Source organism: Microchirus variegatus (assembly GCF_963457635.1).
Source record: "Microchirus variegatus genome assembly, chromosome: 9".
Classification (NCBI taxonomy): domain Eukaryota; kingdom Metazoa; phylum Chordata; class Actinopteri; order Pleuronectiformes; family Soleidae; genus Microchirus; species Microchirus variegatus.
The window spans coordinates 18,624,270-18,641,472 of record NC_139810.1 but is presented as its reverse complement, the minus strand read 5'-3'; the positions used below and the strand labels follow the sequence as shown (position 1 = coordinate 18,641,472).

The window sequence follows — 17,203 nt, the reverse complement described above, 5'->3', positions numbered from 1 at the left end:
TATGAACTTTCATTATGGCTTGCAGAGGTCTGGCATGTAGTTTGACAGTGAAAACACCCCTCAACCCACATACAGTGTACTACAAGAGACATACCATGCATGCACCATGAGAACACCACCCATGTGCTCACAGATGCATGTGGGATCTGCTGAATTCCTGTACATTCTCTTCAAGACAGGCTTTATGTTGGCATGATTGTGGAGGCAGAAATATGTGATACATAATAGATGACTTTCTATCAGTGTAGGTGTGAGCATTATATATATAATATTATATATAGACAAAAACAGTTCTCTTCTGTTGTCTGATAATTGAAAAGATTGTGATATGGCCCACGTTCAACTTTTGTCTTAAAAGTTTATTTTACTTATATACAGTGCTTAACAAATGTATTAGACCACCTGTCATCAAAATGAGAAAATATAAATATTTATTTATGTACCCACATGAACTTCACATTTGAGAAGTCCAGAATTAATTAATCAAGCAAAACAATCAACCAATAATCAAATTCTTCTGTTCAGGAATGCAATAAATAACTATTTGATCTTATTCAAGAAATAATGTGCTTTACTAGTTGTTTTATTTTATTTTTTTTTTTATTTTTTTTTGGTATGTGCTTTTACTCGTTTGTTTCTTTTTTGGAAATAGTACATTTGAAAATGAACGGATAACTATAATAATTATATTTTAGTATAATTTCACAAACAAATACAAATAAATTGATAATTGCCAGTGCTGGTAATATGTTGCAGCTGAAGTTATGACCACCTTTTTTCTATTGAAACGCAAGTATATTGCGCCCTCTACCGGTCGAGTCAAAACCGTGCAATTATTAATTTCAAAATAAGATAGAATTTTACTTCTACGCAAAATCAGACATAATTAAATCATTATGTAAATGCAGTATATTTGAAGGTTTCAATGTAGCTTTTTTTTGAGAACGTGAAGTTGTAGGCACACTGCCACATATCTAATCTGCAGTCCAGTAGGTGGCGGTAATGCGCATAAAAGCCGTTTGCAAGACGCTTTTTAAAGGACAAGAGAAGAAGACGACTTCTTCCCTTATCAGTTACTTAAAGAATACAAGATGAATGGAACTAATTTAGTTTAATTTATTTACCTTTTCTTTTTTTAAAAATTAAATGTTTTTATTTATTATTATTATTTATTTTCTCCTTACAATAATGAGAATGTGAGTCTATCCCATCCTGTCCCTTTACACACTCCTGTACAGTAGGTGGCGGTATACGCAAACAAAAGCTGTAACCCGCCATTAATAAGAAAGAAGAGGAACACTTCAGTCTGCTGTTTGGTGATTACCGTAAGTGTTTGTCGAACTGCGCAGCCGTGCGCACTGGAAATACGGCTGTTCAGAGCAGTCAGTCACACACAGATGACGGTTATATAGGCCACCGAGTCGTGTATGTAACGTTCGTTATTTCATTGTGTCACAGTCGAAGGGTCCAACTATCAAACCCACTCATCTTATCGACACTCAAACATAAGCCGAGCAAAGCTGACGTGTATTCTGTATGAGATGACAGCGTTGCGAGCTAGCGTTGCTGCTAGCCTAGCACTATGTTGTTGATCTAATTTAAACAGCTGATGTCTTTCACCTGGTAAGTGAAGTCTTAACTGTCACAAAACCCGCTTCTCTTTCGAGTGTGTGATTTTACACGAACGTGCCTCGAGTGTCGAGAGAGAGCAGAAGAGCTGTTGTGGGGAAGTGAGTTGAGCTTTTGAGGCGAACGAGCTGCTGCCTTTTAGTAGCACAACATAAATGTGACGACGTGTTGTGTGGCCAGTTAGCAATGGTGCAAGGACGAGGGGGGAGCGTCATCAAACCAGGTGAAGCAGCTGCACCCCACAGCTAAACCGACATATTATGCCAGGATACAATAGGTAATCATATATATATATGTTGCTTTAAATCCCTGATATGTGTAATAGAATTATGCCAAACAAGTGTGTTGCAGTGGAGATGACTATAAATAGAAGTTGAATATTAGGAAACTGTAGCTCGATCATAGAGATTATACAGGCCCTTGCGTTGCGTTTTCGCTTTGAATTCGTGATTTGTTTCGTAAAACAGGAAACGCATTTGCTTGAAATAATCGAAATATAACGCATGTGCCTGCAGCCTCACGATGTTTTACAGGATACATAAAGAATATTTCGTCATTTTTACACGAGCAAACATTTAAATCAACCAATGGTTTCAATAAAAAGTGTCTTGTATAGATTAGTTATAAGTGTCGAGAGCGTGATGACACAGTTGATGGACCTGTCATAGTGTCAAACATTATTTTATATTGAAGAGGACTCGTTGTCTCGATCAAAGCCCAGTCTTAATGAGACGTAACCTTATTTCTGGTGCTCTGGTTAAAGTTAGGATTGAGATATTTAAAAAAACATAGTTGTGTTGATGTTGCTGGGTTTAGCATTAACTGATAAAGCTGAATAACAACAGCTGTGCAAACCTTGCAACCATGCCAGTGGAAATGATGTAATCATTAGAGAAAGATTAACTTTATTTTTGAATTGTCTTCACTGTGGTTAAATGAACATTTGCTGTAATTAATTTTAAATTGTTTATATGTATGTATATGCTTATTCATCAGCCAGATGTCCAAGGACATAGTAAAAAAAACATTTCACTTATTATGAAACATCAGTTTTTTATGTGTTTGAAAAGACGGAAAAGATTGTTGATCATATGTGAAAGAAACCATGTACTCTATATCAGTAGAGTGCAACTTAAAATTAAGTTGTGTAGCTTGACTAATATTAAACATAAGTAGAAGCCTACATCAAAAACAACTACACAATTGGTTAGATAAGGGGTGTCAAACATACGGCCCGTGGGCCAGAACCGGCCCGCAGGATTAGTTTGTTGTTGAAATACTATACTAAACTACCTTTGTGATGTGTAAATGGTAAATTTGGGGATAATATTATTGAAATTGCAGTTATTTTTCTCATATTTTGTCAGAAAGATATTTCGTTAAATGTAAAACAAAAGGGGAAAAAACTCACAGAGTTCTTGTTGTTCATATGTTATTATGCTATTATGTTATTGGTCCGGCCCATTTGAGATCAAATTGTGCTGCATGTGGCCCCTGAACAAAAATTAGTAAGCATAACGGTCAGCTGTAGAATAAAGACTATTCAATTTAAACTTTCTAAAGCGGGCGGTCCTATACTGTATGTTAAACACATTTAAATTCATCACTCTTAGGTCATAAACATTAATAGATCTCTGGGCATACACGTTTTGACAAATACATTTTAATTGATTCATTTATTAATTTGCACAAGTCTCCTTAAATTGCAATTCAGCTCCATAACAGTATCTTCATCCATCCAACAGGTGTACAACCTATCAGAGGCCGGTGTGACACATTTCCAACAGATAAGTGGATTTAATCACAGGAGATGGCGGACTTCCCTCACACCTACTGCTCTAAATTTAGCAACAATGAGGGTAGAGATGACGAAGAGGAGGAGGATATTTATCAAGGAGAAACTAACATTGAAGCAGACAACCAGCAACATCATGAGTGCATGATCCACGAGCAGCACCTGCAGCTCACTCAAGTGGAAAAAGAACAGCTGCCTGAGGAGGAAACTTTTCAGAGGAGTTCCAGTGAAGCGTCTAAACGGGAGAGACGGATTGGTGACAGTCTAGCACCTGTAGCCCAACTGGACAATGAAGGGAAACACACTGAACAATACATGCTTGATGTCTCAAGCAATATTTCAGAGAATCTCAGCTTTTACCTTGATGGAAGGATTGTGTCAACGAGTACAGTGAGTAGCTGTGAAGTGGCTGAGGTTCATGTAGGTTCTTCTGCTGTAGTTGGACTTGATGCCCTGATTCTGGATCCTACCCATATCACCCAGGTTTTGAATCCAGATTCAGTATCAGGCAAAGAGATACCAGGTCAACTACTGGTGAAGAGAAGAACCACAACACCACCTCTTTTACCACAAATTAAAACTGAGCTTGAGTCTGAGGTGGTGGTCTCCTCCTCCTCATCCACACTTGTATCATCTTTAATCGAGAATTTGCTTCCTCTGAATACCGAGTCCGCGGTTACGCAGAAGGAAAGAACAGTGTTTCTGTCTCCTAAGTTAAAGCAGATTCTGGAAAAGCAAGATGGCCTTAAACCTGCACTTGCCCTGATCACAGATGGACAGACACCTTGTTCTCCAGTCTTGCTCTCTGTCCTGCCTACTGGAACGGGAAAGTTCAAGAGAAGGACTGGATCTCCATCAAGCTCTCTGCAAAACTTAACGTCGGAGGAAATGCCAACACCTGACACAGGTAATTTTGTTGCTGTAATTGAAGGACATATGGAGACTGAGAATATGTCACCTGTACAACTAACAGCTAGTGAAAAAGATGACACAAAAGCAACTGTGGAGATGCCAGTGGTGAAACCTGTCTCAACTGAGGACTGGCCACACATGACTGGTGGTAATTCCTGTAACCAACAACCCCTGGATCTCTCAAATACAGTTAAGAGAAATAATGATTTAGCTTTAGCTGATGCCGTGCTGGATTTGAGTTTGCAAAAAAAGAGCCTTGGTGAATCTGAATTGACCTTAAGTTTGTTTTCACAGGCAGTTTTGAAAGAAGCAACATCAAATAATTGCATGGTGGATACATCCTTAATGAATATTGGAGGGCAAAATGTCAGCCTGGGGAATCCTGAAACTGCTTTACTCACAGATTTTACCATAGTCACAGGTACAGATATAATGACCCCAGTGGAACCTGTTCCAGATGGTCTTGTTTATGGACTTGCTCTAACGCCCAATTCTCTAACCCCCTCATCTGCCTCACTTACTCCCGTTACCTTGCAGTCGGCTTCACCGTGCACTATAGCATTTGCTTCTGCAGCTCCACACACCATGCTCTCTTCTACTCCTTCATTAATCACAGTTTTATCACCAACACCACCTATTACCAACCCTTCAAGCCAACCGATCCAGGTATTGGCCCCAAATATAACACCTGAGAATTTGGTAATCTGCACAGATAATGCATTAACTTCATCAGAGTGTGATTTAGCTACTGCATTTGCAACTGCAAATTCTTCAAATCTTGTGACTCTCTCCCAACCCCTTGACCCGGCTTTGAATTTACCTAGCCATGTGTTTCTCACTGATCAAATTGCTCTCAATCCACCTATAGTTGATTCCACTGCCATGTCAGAGGTACCATTCACACCTGCTGTAACCTTAAACGACTCTCTCATCAACTCGTATAACATTACCAGTAACACAGTGTTGATAGAGTGCACAATAGCTCTTGAAACTCCCCGTAGTGTAGTCCCTGCTACAACCCCCTTACAAGAAAACACTGCTGAGACTCCACTACCTACACAGATGGTTGTTAATCACATTGAGCAGCAACAAATTGTATCACTGCCCAACACAGTAACTGTGGACCCTGCTATTCTTGTGTCCTCCATTGCAGAGTCCATTACTCTGTCCACCGCGACTTCAGTGGTCTCTGGCTGTCCATCTGTGACCGAATTGAGTCCCAACCCGGTTGTTAATGCAGAGCCACCGACCATAAAAGAGGAGGAACCGACTGACTATGCTGTCTGCAAACCTGAAATCCCATGTAATACCCCACCCCTCACTGAGAAGGCTGAAGAGGACAAACCCTCAAATGATGCACTAAGTGATGAACAGCAGAGTTTTGCGAAGAATTTCATCTGCAATGTGTGCGACAAGCTCTTCCATTCAATGAAAGAACTAGGCCATCATGTAGGTGACCACGCTGCTAGATGGCCCTACAAATGTGAGTTCTGCGTGCTGCTCTTTGGGAAGCCCTCGGCTCTGCTTGAACATCGATCGACCCTCCACGGCGTTGGCAAGACGTACGTTTGCAGTGCATGTACAAAAGAATTTGTCTACCTCTGCAATCTGAAACAGCATCAGCAGGAATTGCATCCTGGCCAGCAGTGTACATACACAGAAGAAGAGAATGGAAAACTAAGACCGCAGAACTACAACAACGCACCAAAGGTTCCTGAGGAGCCTTCACTGCCACTTGTACAAGAGGAACCAAAGAAACCGGTGAAAAAGGAGGAAAGTGAAGTTGATGTAGGTTCTGAGGAGCTGTTTACAACAATAAAAATCATGGCCTCAGATGGGGGGAATATCAAAGGACCCGATGTTCGTCTGGGCATTAACCAGCACTATCCCAGCTACAAGCCACCCCCATTTCCTTACCATAACAGATCACCTGCAGGCTCCATGGCTTCTGCAACAAACTTCACCACTCACAACATTCCACAAACCTTTAGTACAGCTATTCGGTGCACAAAGTGTGGAAAGAGCTTTGACAATATGCCAGAGCTGCACAAGCACATTCTGGCATGTGCAAATGCCAGTGATAAAAGGCGATACACACCTAAGAAGAATCCCATCCCTCTAAGGCACTTCGCAAAAAATCAGAATGGAGTGCTGTCGACTACAAATTCTACAAATGGACTAAATGCTTCGAATAGAGCAAGCCAATCCGACCAGTCCAAACCTAACCAAGACTCTGCAGTAAAAATGAAATTCAAAGTACTGAACAAAAGGAAGAAAAGGTTGGTCCAGAGGGTTATGCCACAGAGACACAAGTCAGTTTCATCATCAAATAAATCCTCACAGGTGGGCGAGCAGCAGGAGATATTCGTCTGCCCACACTGTAGCAGGGAGTTCACGATGCGTCGCTGCAGAACCAAACACATGGCAGTGTGCCTCAAGAAATCGAAAGAGGTGAAGAAAAGAAGAGAAGGGGGCATCTCTGTAACAAAGGAAAACGATAGACGCCTGCACAGTGGCATCACTTGTGTTGAAGATAAGAGGCAACAGGCATCCCCTCAGCATAAAACGCGATTCCAGACGTCTGGCCTCGCTAAGAGGCCTGCCATTCTCCCTGTGCAGACTGTCTTTTCCAACAAAAGAAGCAAAATAGTCATAAAGGAGAGCATGCAGCCAAAACAAGAGACTCCCACTCTGAATGAACTTCCTCTTGTACGAACTTTCAAACCCTCTATGCGCCAGTATAGCAGAGTGCAGCATAGTGTCAAAGGCTTCCCACTGAAAATTACTATAGTGAAACCACAGCAGACTGCACCACAGAAGGAAGAGCTGCTTCCCACCCAGAGTCAAGAAGACGCAACTGGAGACATAACCAGCAACTCTGAACAAAGAGCTACAACATGAAGACTAACCCACGCCCACCACAGGATCAGCAGGTAGTAAGTAACGGCACATTTGAAAGAAAATCTATAAAAAAGGGTAAATGATTTGGTTTCAAGAAATTAATTTCTCAAATAGTCATGGCAGGTGTAGAAGATATTTGCACAGAATGATTGTTTTTATAGATGCAGGTAAAACTGAGGGGTTCAGCTAAATTTAGTGATGTAATTGTAAGACTGAAGCGTGCAATCGAATGGAGGACTCACTCCCCCAAACGTGTCATGGAACTACACACCAAGAACTCAAAGTACAAGACTGTACCTAAAAAGGTACAAATGCTTTGTCGCTCCAGTTGTACACTATCAGGGTACAAGCACTGTACCTTTTAAAATGTGTACCTGCTTGTTTGTACCTCTAAAGAAACATTTCTGCCCCCCTAAAGTACTCAAAAATGGTTCTTTGATTTCTTAGTGTGTACCATGGCCTTTTTCGTGTCAGAAATGATCTAAACCCTTTTCACAACTCTCATTTACTCTCTCTGCCATTTTGTCCTTCTTCTTTGTTGGTTTATGCATCAGGTTTATATGTGAGGAGCCGTTCTTCTTCCCTTGTGCAGTAAGCTCCCACTTAGTCAGGCTGCAACTGCTGTAGGAACATGATGGCTTCCGTTAAACAACTCCATTACCTCAACTACACATAAAAGGCTTATTTTGAGGCAACGAAAATTATATTATACCCTGCATACATACACATAGTTAGTTCTAAATGTGATGTAGTGTTGTGTAATCACACTGGATTTCTGCCTCAGCAAAATTTAAAGGTCCCACATTATGCAAAATCAACTCTTTTTTTCATTTAAATCCTTATATTTGGGACTCTGGAGGTCCTATCAGTCGCCAAAGTGTGTAAAAAGACGACTCACTCATGTTTTTGTGCTCCTCCTCAGTCTAAGTACAGGAGATAAAACACACAACGTTGACTTCCTCGCTCATTGGGACGTCACAATGCGCTAAATTCCTGGAATTGTTGTCTCACGGAGCTTGGCTTTGTCCGTAAAACACGCAAAGTGCTGGCGAGGGCAACAGTATCCGAAAACCGGAAGTCCTTGAAAAGTTCTATTCTTGGCTCCACAGTGCAGCACAGAGTTCTACACAAACTTCCAGCCTCAGAGGATTTTTCTGTCCAGTCGATACATGTTATATATGACGGCAATGTGCCTGCCAGCGCCTGCAAATTATCACTTTTCCAAATGCTAACTGCTGTTAGCTCACAGTAGCCTCTGTGGCTGATGTCATTTCCTTTCCCTTAAGTTTCTTTTTTTTTTTTTGTAAAGAGATACTACTAAACAGAGCGTTCTGAACAGGGCTGATTTGGCAGGGTGATTGAACTGCTGTGGCGCTTCATCTTTAAGGCATTTTGACCAAAGCATGTCACAGACATGTTCATTTGGACACCAGGGAACTATTTTAACTTGGAGAAATAGGGTATAATATTTTTTTTTAATGGTCCGTGTATAGACATTGATGTTTTGAATGCGCTTTCGCGCGTTGTGTATGCATTTATATTAAAACCCACCAAGACCGGGCTTAGTGATCACGTGCTGTATACTGTAAATCACAAGATCATGACCTTAATGCATAAGTCACAATCATGGCGAGTGTTGTGATGTGTGTGTCTTTTTGTCACTTTCAGGACCCCACTGTATGGAAATCCTCACACATCCTCAGTCCTACTAAAGGGAGATAACTGCTATTCACAGTGTAAACCACATAAATCGACTTTTACTGTACATAAACGACCGAACATATAACGGATAACACCGGTGTCCCAGGCTCCTGCTGTGAGTGTTTAACGTGTTTTAATTTGAGAATTTGCTTGCTTTCACGGTAGCTTGAAGTTTTGTTTATACTTCCTTTTTTGTAGACTTTGTTTTACCAGCTTGGATTTGCACTTTTTGAAGTTGATCTGACTGCTTCATGTTGCAAATGTGTGTTGTTTTGAGAGGATGGTAGGTGGCAATCATTTTCAGCATGCATTTGCACTTTTCCTTATGTCTTCTGTGGCCTTTTTTTTGGTTAAAACTCTTAGTGCATGCTGTGAGCTTGTGTGTAACGGCTACATTAATTGGGAATGGATTAGTTGATGTAATTTGGCCTTAAACATTGACTGTTGCTCTGACATGGCAGAGAAATAGTCAGTGTAATTGCATCAAATACATGTATAAGTTTGTTTCTCAACACATAACTGCAGAATCGTAGAAAAGTAACATGCTCTATAGTAAAGCATGGTCACAAGCTACCTGATTAAATTCCTGTTGGACAGAAGCACTGGTGATCACTGTTCAGGAAGTTGTGTGTGTGTAGATTATTGTGTGAATGTAAGTTGTAGATTTAATGCTATGGCCTTCTCAGATCAAATTCTGCATTATTTGCTTGGCCTAGTTTCTTTATTTATTTATTTGAGGGGTTTGAAAATAATGCTGGTTATGTGTCATGAAATGTAAATTGTGGCATAATAGAGATGAAGCATGAGCAATTCAATTGGTTCAATTGATTTCCACATAAAGAAGTTATTTTGGTGGTCCAATAAAAATAGATTCACCTCCATTTACACACAATTTGTGTGTTTATTTCTTCACAAGTCTGTGGGAGAAGCTGAAAATGCAGATTAGACGAGAAACGCATGGATCTTTCATGCTTTTTTTTTCCACCCCTAAATGCTCAACTTTGGTGTATTAGCATTGCAGTGATCAACGTATTTAAACAGTTTGGTTCCATCAATGCTACTTCTACTATATAGAAGTTTTCTGCCACAGTTTACACCAGCATTAGTTTAGTTTTAGTGCTTTACGTTGCACTTTCTATACATATCCCCTTGAGAATATGATTGTGCAGATTTGTTTTTTCCCCCCATTCAAAGAAATATTCATCTTAGTGCAGTCTTGAGGTCTTTGTCATCTATCGCATACGTGCACTTCATCGCTGTGTGTGTGTGTATACATATATAATATATGAGTTGTCAATAGTGTTTGAAATATGTTTACGGTGTTCCTATGTTTATAAATCACGAAAACAACAATGAATGAGAGATCAGTGATGGGGTCATTATATTTGTTTTTCTTTTTGGCAAAATGTGTTGAATAAGTAATGCATTGTATCAATTTAATTTTATAAGCTGCTGGTTTAAAGATACATTGATATACAGGGTAATTCTCATTATGACTGAACTGGGTTATATTCATTTGGGCAAACTAAAACAGTTGTCTGTATCTGAAAGTGTAATTTACATCTATGTTGGGTTCATGCCTTTTCAGGCCTCTGGTAACCTTCGTTTCAGAGACGCTGTAATGTGCTGGATGAACAGGATGTGCCCGGGAGACTGTGATTTAACTGTGAAAAGTGCTCGTAGCATTTCAAAGTGGACATTGAGTCGTGTATATTTATTAATAATTTAAAATCACATTATCAATATTTTGGATGGTTACTTTGTATAATTTGCACTTTTCTTTTTGTCCCCCTCTCACCAAGGGTGTGTTCAAAATAAAGTGAGAATATTAAGGTTGTATATGTAATTTGTGTCGAGCTTTCCTTAATAAATCCGTACTACTGCTAATAAGCTTGTGTATGTTGATTGGTTTTTTTTCTGTCGGGTCATATAACAGAATTTAGGAGAATGTTACTCGGTTGTCTAATAATCTTTTTGAGATGGCAGCTCAAAGTGCTTCACAATAAAAGTGAAATAAAATTTAAAATGCAAATGCAACCATAAAACAATACAGGGTGGAATTAAAAGGAAAAGTCTAAACCCTGTTGGGCAACAAATACTACATTTTATAGCGTTTACATGAGACCTCAGTATATTGGCCTGACTGCAGTGTGCCAAAACATCCAGGTGATGGCACACTTTTCTCATACCACCAGGGCAGTGGATTCAGTAAAAATGGAATATTGCAATACTGCTGCATGTCCTCTGCTCCCCCACATTTGTATTTTTTACTCTATGCTACGTCCTTAGTATTTTAATGTTTAAATCTGTGATTAAATATCAGATTATTCAATTGAGTTGATTGAAGATTGAAACAAAAAGTATGATATTGTAATAAAAAAAAACAATGAAATTTCTATTGTTACTCTGAGGTGTATATTTATATATATGTATATGTATACATATATGTATGTATGTATATATGTATATGTATGTGTATATATATATATGTATACGTATATGTATATGTATATATATATGTATACGTATATGTATATATATATATATATATATATATATATATATATGTATACGTATATGTATGTATATATATACATATATCTTGCATAATCCTTTAAACAATGTTTTCTAATCAATCCCTGCCCTTGCATGTTTTAGATGTTGCACCTGATTCAAATAAACAAGTCATCATCATGCTTCTGCAGAGTTTGATAATCAGGTATGTTGGAGCAGGTGTCCCCGAGAACCAGGATTGGGGGAAAACAGAACCCTGCGGAATTCCATCATCATGTCTGCGTGGAAGATTCGTGAACAAATTGGAATATACATCTGACGAGTAAGGCTTTTAATCCCATGTTCCATTCTCGGTAGCAATAATACATAGTGGTAGTTGGTATAGTAACAAATGCAAGCTGGGCAAATCTGTTGTAAATTCATTCTCTGAGCTCATGAGAAAAAAAACTAATGTTAAATTATGAATGCTGGTGCTGTTTCTGTGGTATGATGTAGGCTCTCTAAATCCCTAATGAAAATCTTTAAATAGATTTTAAGCCTAATTTGTATGGCAGACAAAAAGGCCCATGTCTAAATAATCATGTACAGTATGTTACACACTTTAAAAAAAACACAAAAAAAAAAACTCAACATACTCATTATACCACCACAGTGTGAGACAAATCCATATTTTTACCATAAGCTGATTTGATTACTGAACGTTACGGGTATTATAGCTTGTGCTGATGGCACATTACTGTACAAATATTGTATGTATTAATATGTATGTGTACACACACCTGGCAACACTGCTGAAAAATGCCCCGTGGATACAAACGTGTTGTGTTTACACCGCTTGTGTACTGCAAGTAACACACATTGATTTTGAATACTCCATAGATCGCCTTTTAGGTTTTTTGTGTGCTTTTTTTTTACTGAAATGAATCATAGTAGAGCAAAGAAAGTATGTCTTGTTTTGCAATGATAAGACATATTAGTACCCAGACCCCAGTGAAGTATGCCATACATATATGGCTGTTGAATATGTCTTTAATCAAACCTGAACAGACTATATAAGAGACCTCTGCCCAGGTTTAATTGTTAGTTAACATGGAGTGCTGTGTGTGCACATTTAATAGGACTTTGGGCAGTTATGTTGAATCTTTTATGAGCCTAACATAAGGGTTCAAGTAGATGACCCTTTTATTTAAAGATAACTAAATAAAAGATGTATGAACATGCATCAAAAGAAATTTTACATTGATGGAACACCATGTCCTCGTGTCAAGGCTTTAACTTGCAATTGAATGAAAGGCAGGTGAAGTAAAACTGACTGTGTGTTATTCAGATACAGGCTACAGAAATTAGCTTTATTTTTTTTTATATTTCTGTGTACGCTTTGCGTAGTGTTTTTAAAAGTTGACATTTCCTCAGTAGTTTTGAAAATAAAAGTACAATTTGCAGTATCGTGGGGGTAAAGTGATAAACGTTGGCGTTCTTCATGCCGTGGCGGATTGCAGAGGATTTTATGTCAGGAGAAGTGTCAGCGTACCTGTAATGACAAGCCAAACAGCCTTGAGGTACAGAATCTCTCCGAGCTCAGCAGTAACCTAAAAAACTGCGAGGCTGCATTTGTATTCTCGACATAGCTTAGGAAACTTAGCCCAGGGCGAGGTTGTATTCTCAGAGGAACGCCGTGATGAGAAGTGAGGACACATGATCAGAGATGATTGAAAACCGAAAGCATCAATCCCAGAAGTCTGAGGAGAAACCTTTGATATCTTGTCTTGTTAATTTCATCATCCTGAGGAAAACACAACTGTATTATTTATACGTATATATCGAAGAGTTGGACATCTTCCCTGCACTTGTTTTGTCAGTTAGAGTCTGACCTCTGATGTTTTGTGTCTCTGTTCAGCTGTGTTGGTGTGCGGATTAATTCTGCATCTGCAGGTGAGCAGAGCAGGAGAAGATGACAGTTCACCAGCCGGGATCATCACACTGTTTTTGTATGAAGCAGAGCAGAAGACTCACATCACCTCTGTCACTGCTTGTTCTGGCTGGAGTGACAGTGATCGACTCTCAAAATCACATTATGATACATTTTTAGAGAAGTCATTCAGTGAATCTCTGCCTTCGTCGACTCATAGAAGACAAATCAGATCAATGACAAACACTCGTACCGACTCTTTTGTACAGTCCTCTTCTTCCCTCTCTGCATGCTTTTTATGTGGAAGCAGAACAGACACGGTAACTAACGGTCATTAATAAAGGATGTGGATCCATTTTTAATTATCCACTGGCCCCTTTTGTTTAAAACAGATTTTGAGTCTGCGGTTGAGTTTTCTCTTCACTATCCCTGCTTTGATTCGAGATTGGCATGCGCTATGTTTATATATGTATATATATATACATGTGTGTGTGTGTGTGTGTGTATGTATATATGCCTGCAATAGCAAACTGCTGCATAAAATCGACACACACCTGACTCTGTGCGTTTGAGAGATAGAAGAACAGTGTTTGTCTGTCTATTTTTGGAAAAATAGTTCTTATAGGAGAGAATGGAGGGGCAAAATACATATTTAACTTTTATATTACTTTATTACTCTGAAGGATATTTGGTTTGGATTTATGACAGGTAACATCATTGTAGAGGTTAATGAACACAAAATAAAAATCCAACTCCACATGCAAAATACCACTACTGAGTGAAGATCTCTTTCTGTGTAGTTCTTTTTTCCACCACGATATCAAGGATTCCATCTAAAATGGATGACAATTGAATGATGAGAGCTTAGACCTCACATGCCGGTGTTCTCGGTCGTGCTATCACATCGTTAAACTTCAGCCTATAAGTCAAACGTTATCACACTTATCTTATTGTGAGTCTATAGTCTGTGCAATCCCCCCCATATTTGTGCTTGTTGTCAACTCAATATATAGGTGTCATTGTATTAAAGAGAGAGAGAGAGAAAGAGATGAAAGAGAAAAGCAAACAGCTACAGAAGAGAAGAGGTTACACACACACACACACAGACACACACACACAGTCATCTCTGTTCTCACTTTTTGTCAGGGGAGAGTCAGTCCTGTCTCTGCAGCAGCTTCTCCTTCTCATCTCTCTCTCCCTCTCTCTCCCTTCCTCCCTCCCTCTCTTTCTCTCTCTCCTCTCGCTTTATTCATGTTGGGCTTTTTTTTTTTTTCCTGTGCTCCCTGTCTGAAGCAGCACCAAACTGGAGCACTAATGAGCAGACAGAGTGCAGCCCAACGCAGATCTCCCATCAGCTGAGGAGCAGCAGCAGCAGCAGCAGCAGCAGCAGCAGCAGCAGCAGCAGCAGCTCTGACGGCATCTGAGGCAACAAGACAGATGACTGATCTGCAGTCAGTGGAGGAACAGCTGTAAAAATAATAATAAAAAAGAAGCAAATGACAGCCCTGGGAGAGGCGGAGGAGAGGTTGTGAGGTGGCTTCAAAGGCAAATTAGCAGTCACCGAGAGAGAGAGTGAGAGGATTGCTCCAGTACAACAGCCAAACCTTCTCCACACTCGGAGGCTGACCCTTGGTGCACTCGTCTGTTTCTGAAGGCGCAGGAACCTTTCTCCCTCCCCGAGGAGCTCAGCCATGGAGGAGATGCTCACCTGCAGACGAAGCCCTTTCTCTCAGGTGTTTGGGCGTCAGGGTCAGCTGATGCAAGCCAGTGAGTGTTCACATCCACACAGAAAGTCTGCAAAAATGATCAGAATAACTTGTTTGCACTGTTTTTGATCTTATGAGTTTAACTGGATTAGCATGCAGTGTTTGAATAGCAGGGGCACGCCACTGTTGTGTGTTGTTTTAATGTTAATTAAATACAGGTTCAGAGTGGCCAGGCTGTGTACAAAGTAGACCATTCGTCATTACAGAAATGTAGATCATGCAAAACTTCTGAAATCACTGAGGAGAAAAGACACAGTTTATATTTTACTGTTATATTTCCATACATTGTGTCATTTACGTCCAATTGAATGAATCACCTGTGACCCTTTGATGTGTGTCTGACCAAATGTGCCACAGGTCTTATCAGTAGAGGAAATAAAAATGTCATCAGCAGGCTATTACCTACAATTGATGGAGTTAAAATCCTATAGTTGTTCACAACAGCTTGAATAAATGTACAGAAATATAAAGTATAATCTATAACACAGTAGTCCAGGAACAAATGTTGATACTGTTTTATTTAAACACATCTGTATTAAACAGGAAATACTATATATTATGGATTCCCATGAAGTTTAATAAGATGTTGTCTTGGCAAACCAAGCTGAGGCTGTGAGTAAATCAGCACGTATTATGATTATTACAAAAAAATAATACATTACATTATAGGCACCACGTTCCCCATGGGTGCATGTATTTATTATTAGTATACGTGACTTTCTTCAGTGTGAATTGTTTGCCTGATCTTTGAGATGCTGAGCTTATTAAACCCCCCTGACCGATCTCACAGCATGACAAATCTGTCTGTGGTGGTCAGCTACAGTACAGGGTGTCACATATTTACCTCCCATCAAACAGAAACTGAGAGCGATGCAGACTAAACTGTGATTTAGGTTGCGAATCTGGGTCTTTTTGCTGTAAGGCAACAGTGCTGACCGCTAATCCACTGCTTGGTCTTTCTATCTATTGGTTTTGATTACCTTTATGCTGTTCCTGTTTTTCTCTACATGGTTTTCAAGATTCCATTAAATATGGATGAATGAACTGACCCTGAGCTGCCCATGACAGTGTTTTTATATATATATGTTTTTCTGTTTTTTTTACCACGCCCTCAAAGACACATGGACTTGGCATGTGTATCTGCTGAGCGAGTTGATTGATGTTCCTTTTAGTCTTTTTTTTTTTTGTTGCCATATAAAGGAAGAGGAGCATGCGCTTTTATTTGGAGCGAAGTGTCTTTTCACATCCATCAATAAAAATGGTTTCCTTTTGCAGTCGGACAGCAATGGCCTTTCCTAACAATGGAACATTCAGATTTCTTTCAATTACACATTTTACATTAGGAACTTGCTGTTAGTAGCAGGCAGAGTACATCTGATTTAATGGTTGGATGCTTATCAAGCTTATGTGAATTCCCTTTGAACTATCACAGGCTGATCACGCTATTCATATTACCTTTTCAGTTTTTGTTCCACATTTTACACATCGGATTATCTTGGTGTTCCATTCCCCGGTCACTAACTAAACTTTAAAATAACTTGATATCAAGCAACAATGCTCATTTACAGTGATTTCCCCCCATCTTCTCAGTCACAGGATACTGTCGGTAAGACTTCAGGGTGTATTAAACCAAAGCGCCACAGCGAGGTTGTGAAAATGTGCTGTGGTGAATTACCGTCAGTCTTGCTCTCGCCCAAGTTATCTATGCTCTTTGAAGCTTGTGCTGAATGTCTGCGATATTAAATGTGTGCGAGAGGGAAGCGAAGGGGAGATGGAGGCAGAGGAGGGGACGGGGGCTCGAAAGTGAGCAAACTGCAAATTGTGTGAATAGAAAAAAAACGGGTGCTTTTACTCTATTTTTAGCAACAACGTTGCATATACCGCCACACAGCTGTTGAAAGTCTAATCCGCAATAGTGCTGGCTTGAAAACAACAATTACAGAGGGATTTTTAAAAAAAAATTTATCACTGACTGTCTCCCATCATTGGATCAGAAGTCCCTCAGCTATACAAAGACCTGAATTACAGAGAGAAAATCCATTTCACGAGTGTTGCACGTGCCCAAAGACTTTAATA

At 39.5% G+C, this 17,203-nt stretch overlaps 1 protein-coding gene across 2 annotated transcripts; it reads left to right on the top strand.

Moving 5' to 3' along the window:
• Window positions 1–1,374: 1,374 nt before the first annotated feature.
• On the top strand, window positions 1,375–10,789 carry prdm2a (PR domain containing 2, with ZNF domain a). 2 transcript variants are annotated; one of them, XM_083895385.1, is made up of 4 exons: window positions 1,375–1,623; window positions 3,375–4,331; window positions 5,490–7,269; window positions 8,906–10,789. In XM_083895385.1, exons 2-3 carry the CDS (start codon window positions 3,440–3,442, stop codon window positions 7,235–7,237), a joined length of 2,640 nt encoding a protein of 879 aa, XP_083751511.1. In that variant the 5' UTR covers window positions 1,375–1,623; window positions 3,375–3,439; the 3' UTR covers window positions 7,238–7,269; window positions 8,906–10,789. The 2 variants fall into 2 exon arrangements, with proteins under 2 accessions (XP_083751511.1, XP_083751512.1); XM_083895386.1 differs by having other exon boundaries at window positions 5,490–7,272.
• The last annotated feature ends 6,414 nt before the right edge of the window (window positions 10,790–17,203 follow it).

What these genes read in the sequence shown, in the direction of transcription:
- prdm2a (XM_083895385.1), top strand. Translation starts at nt 3,440, where the DNA reads ATGGCGGACTTCCCTCACACCTACTGCTCTAAATTTAGCAACAATGAG. An exon ending in AATGCCAACACCTGACACAG is followed by an intron (nt 4,332 to 5,489) that starts GTAATTTTGTTG and finishes CCTCCATTGCAG; the next exon opens with AGTCCATTACTCTGTCCACC.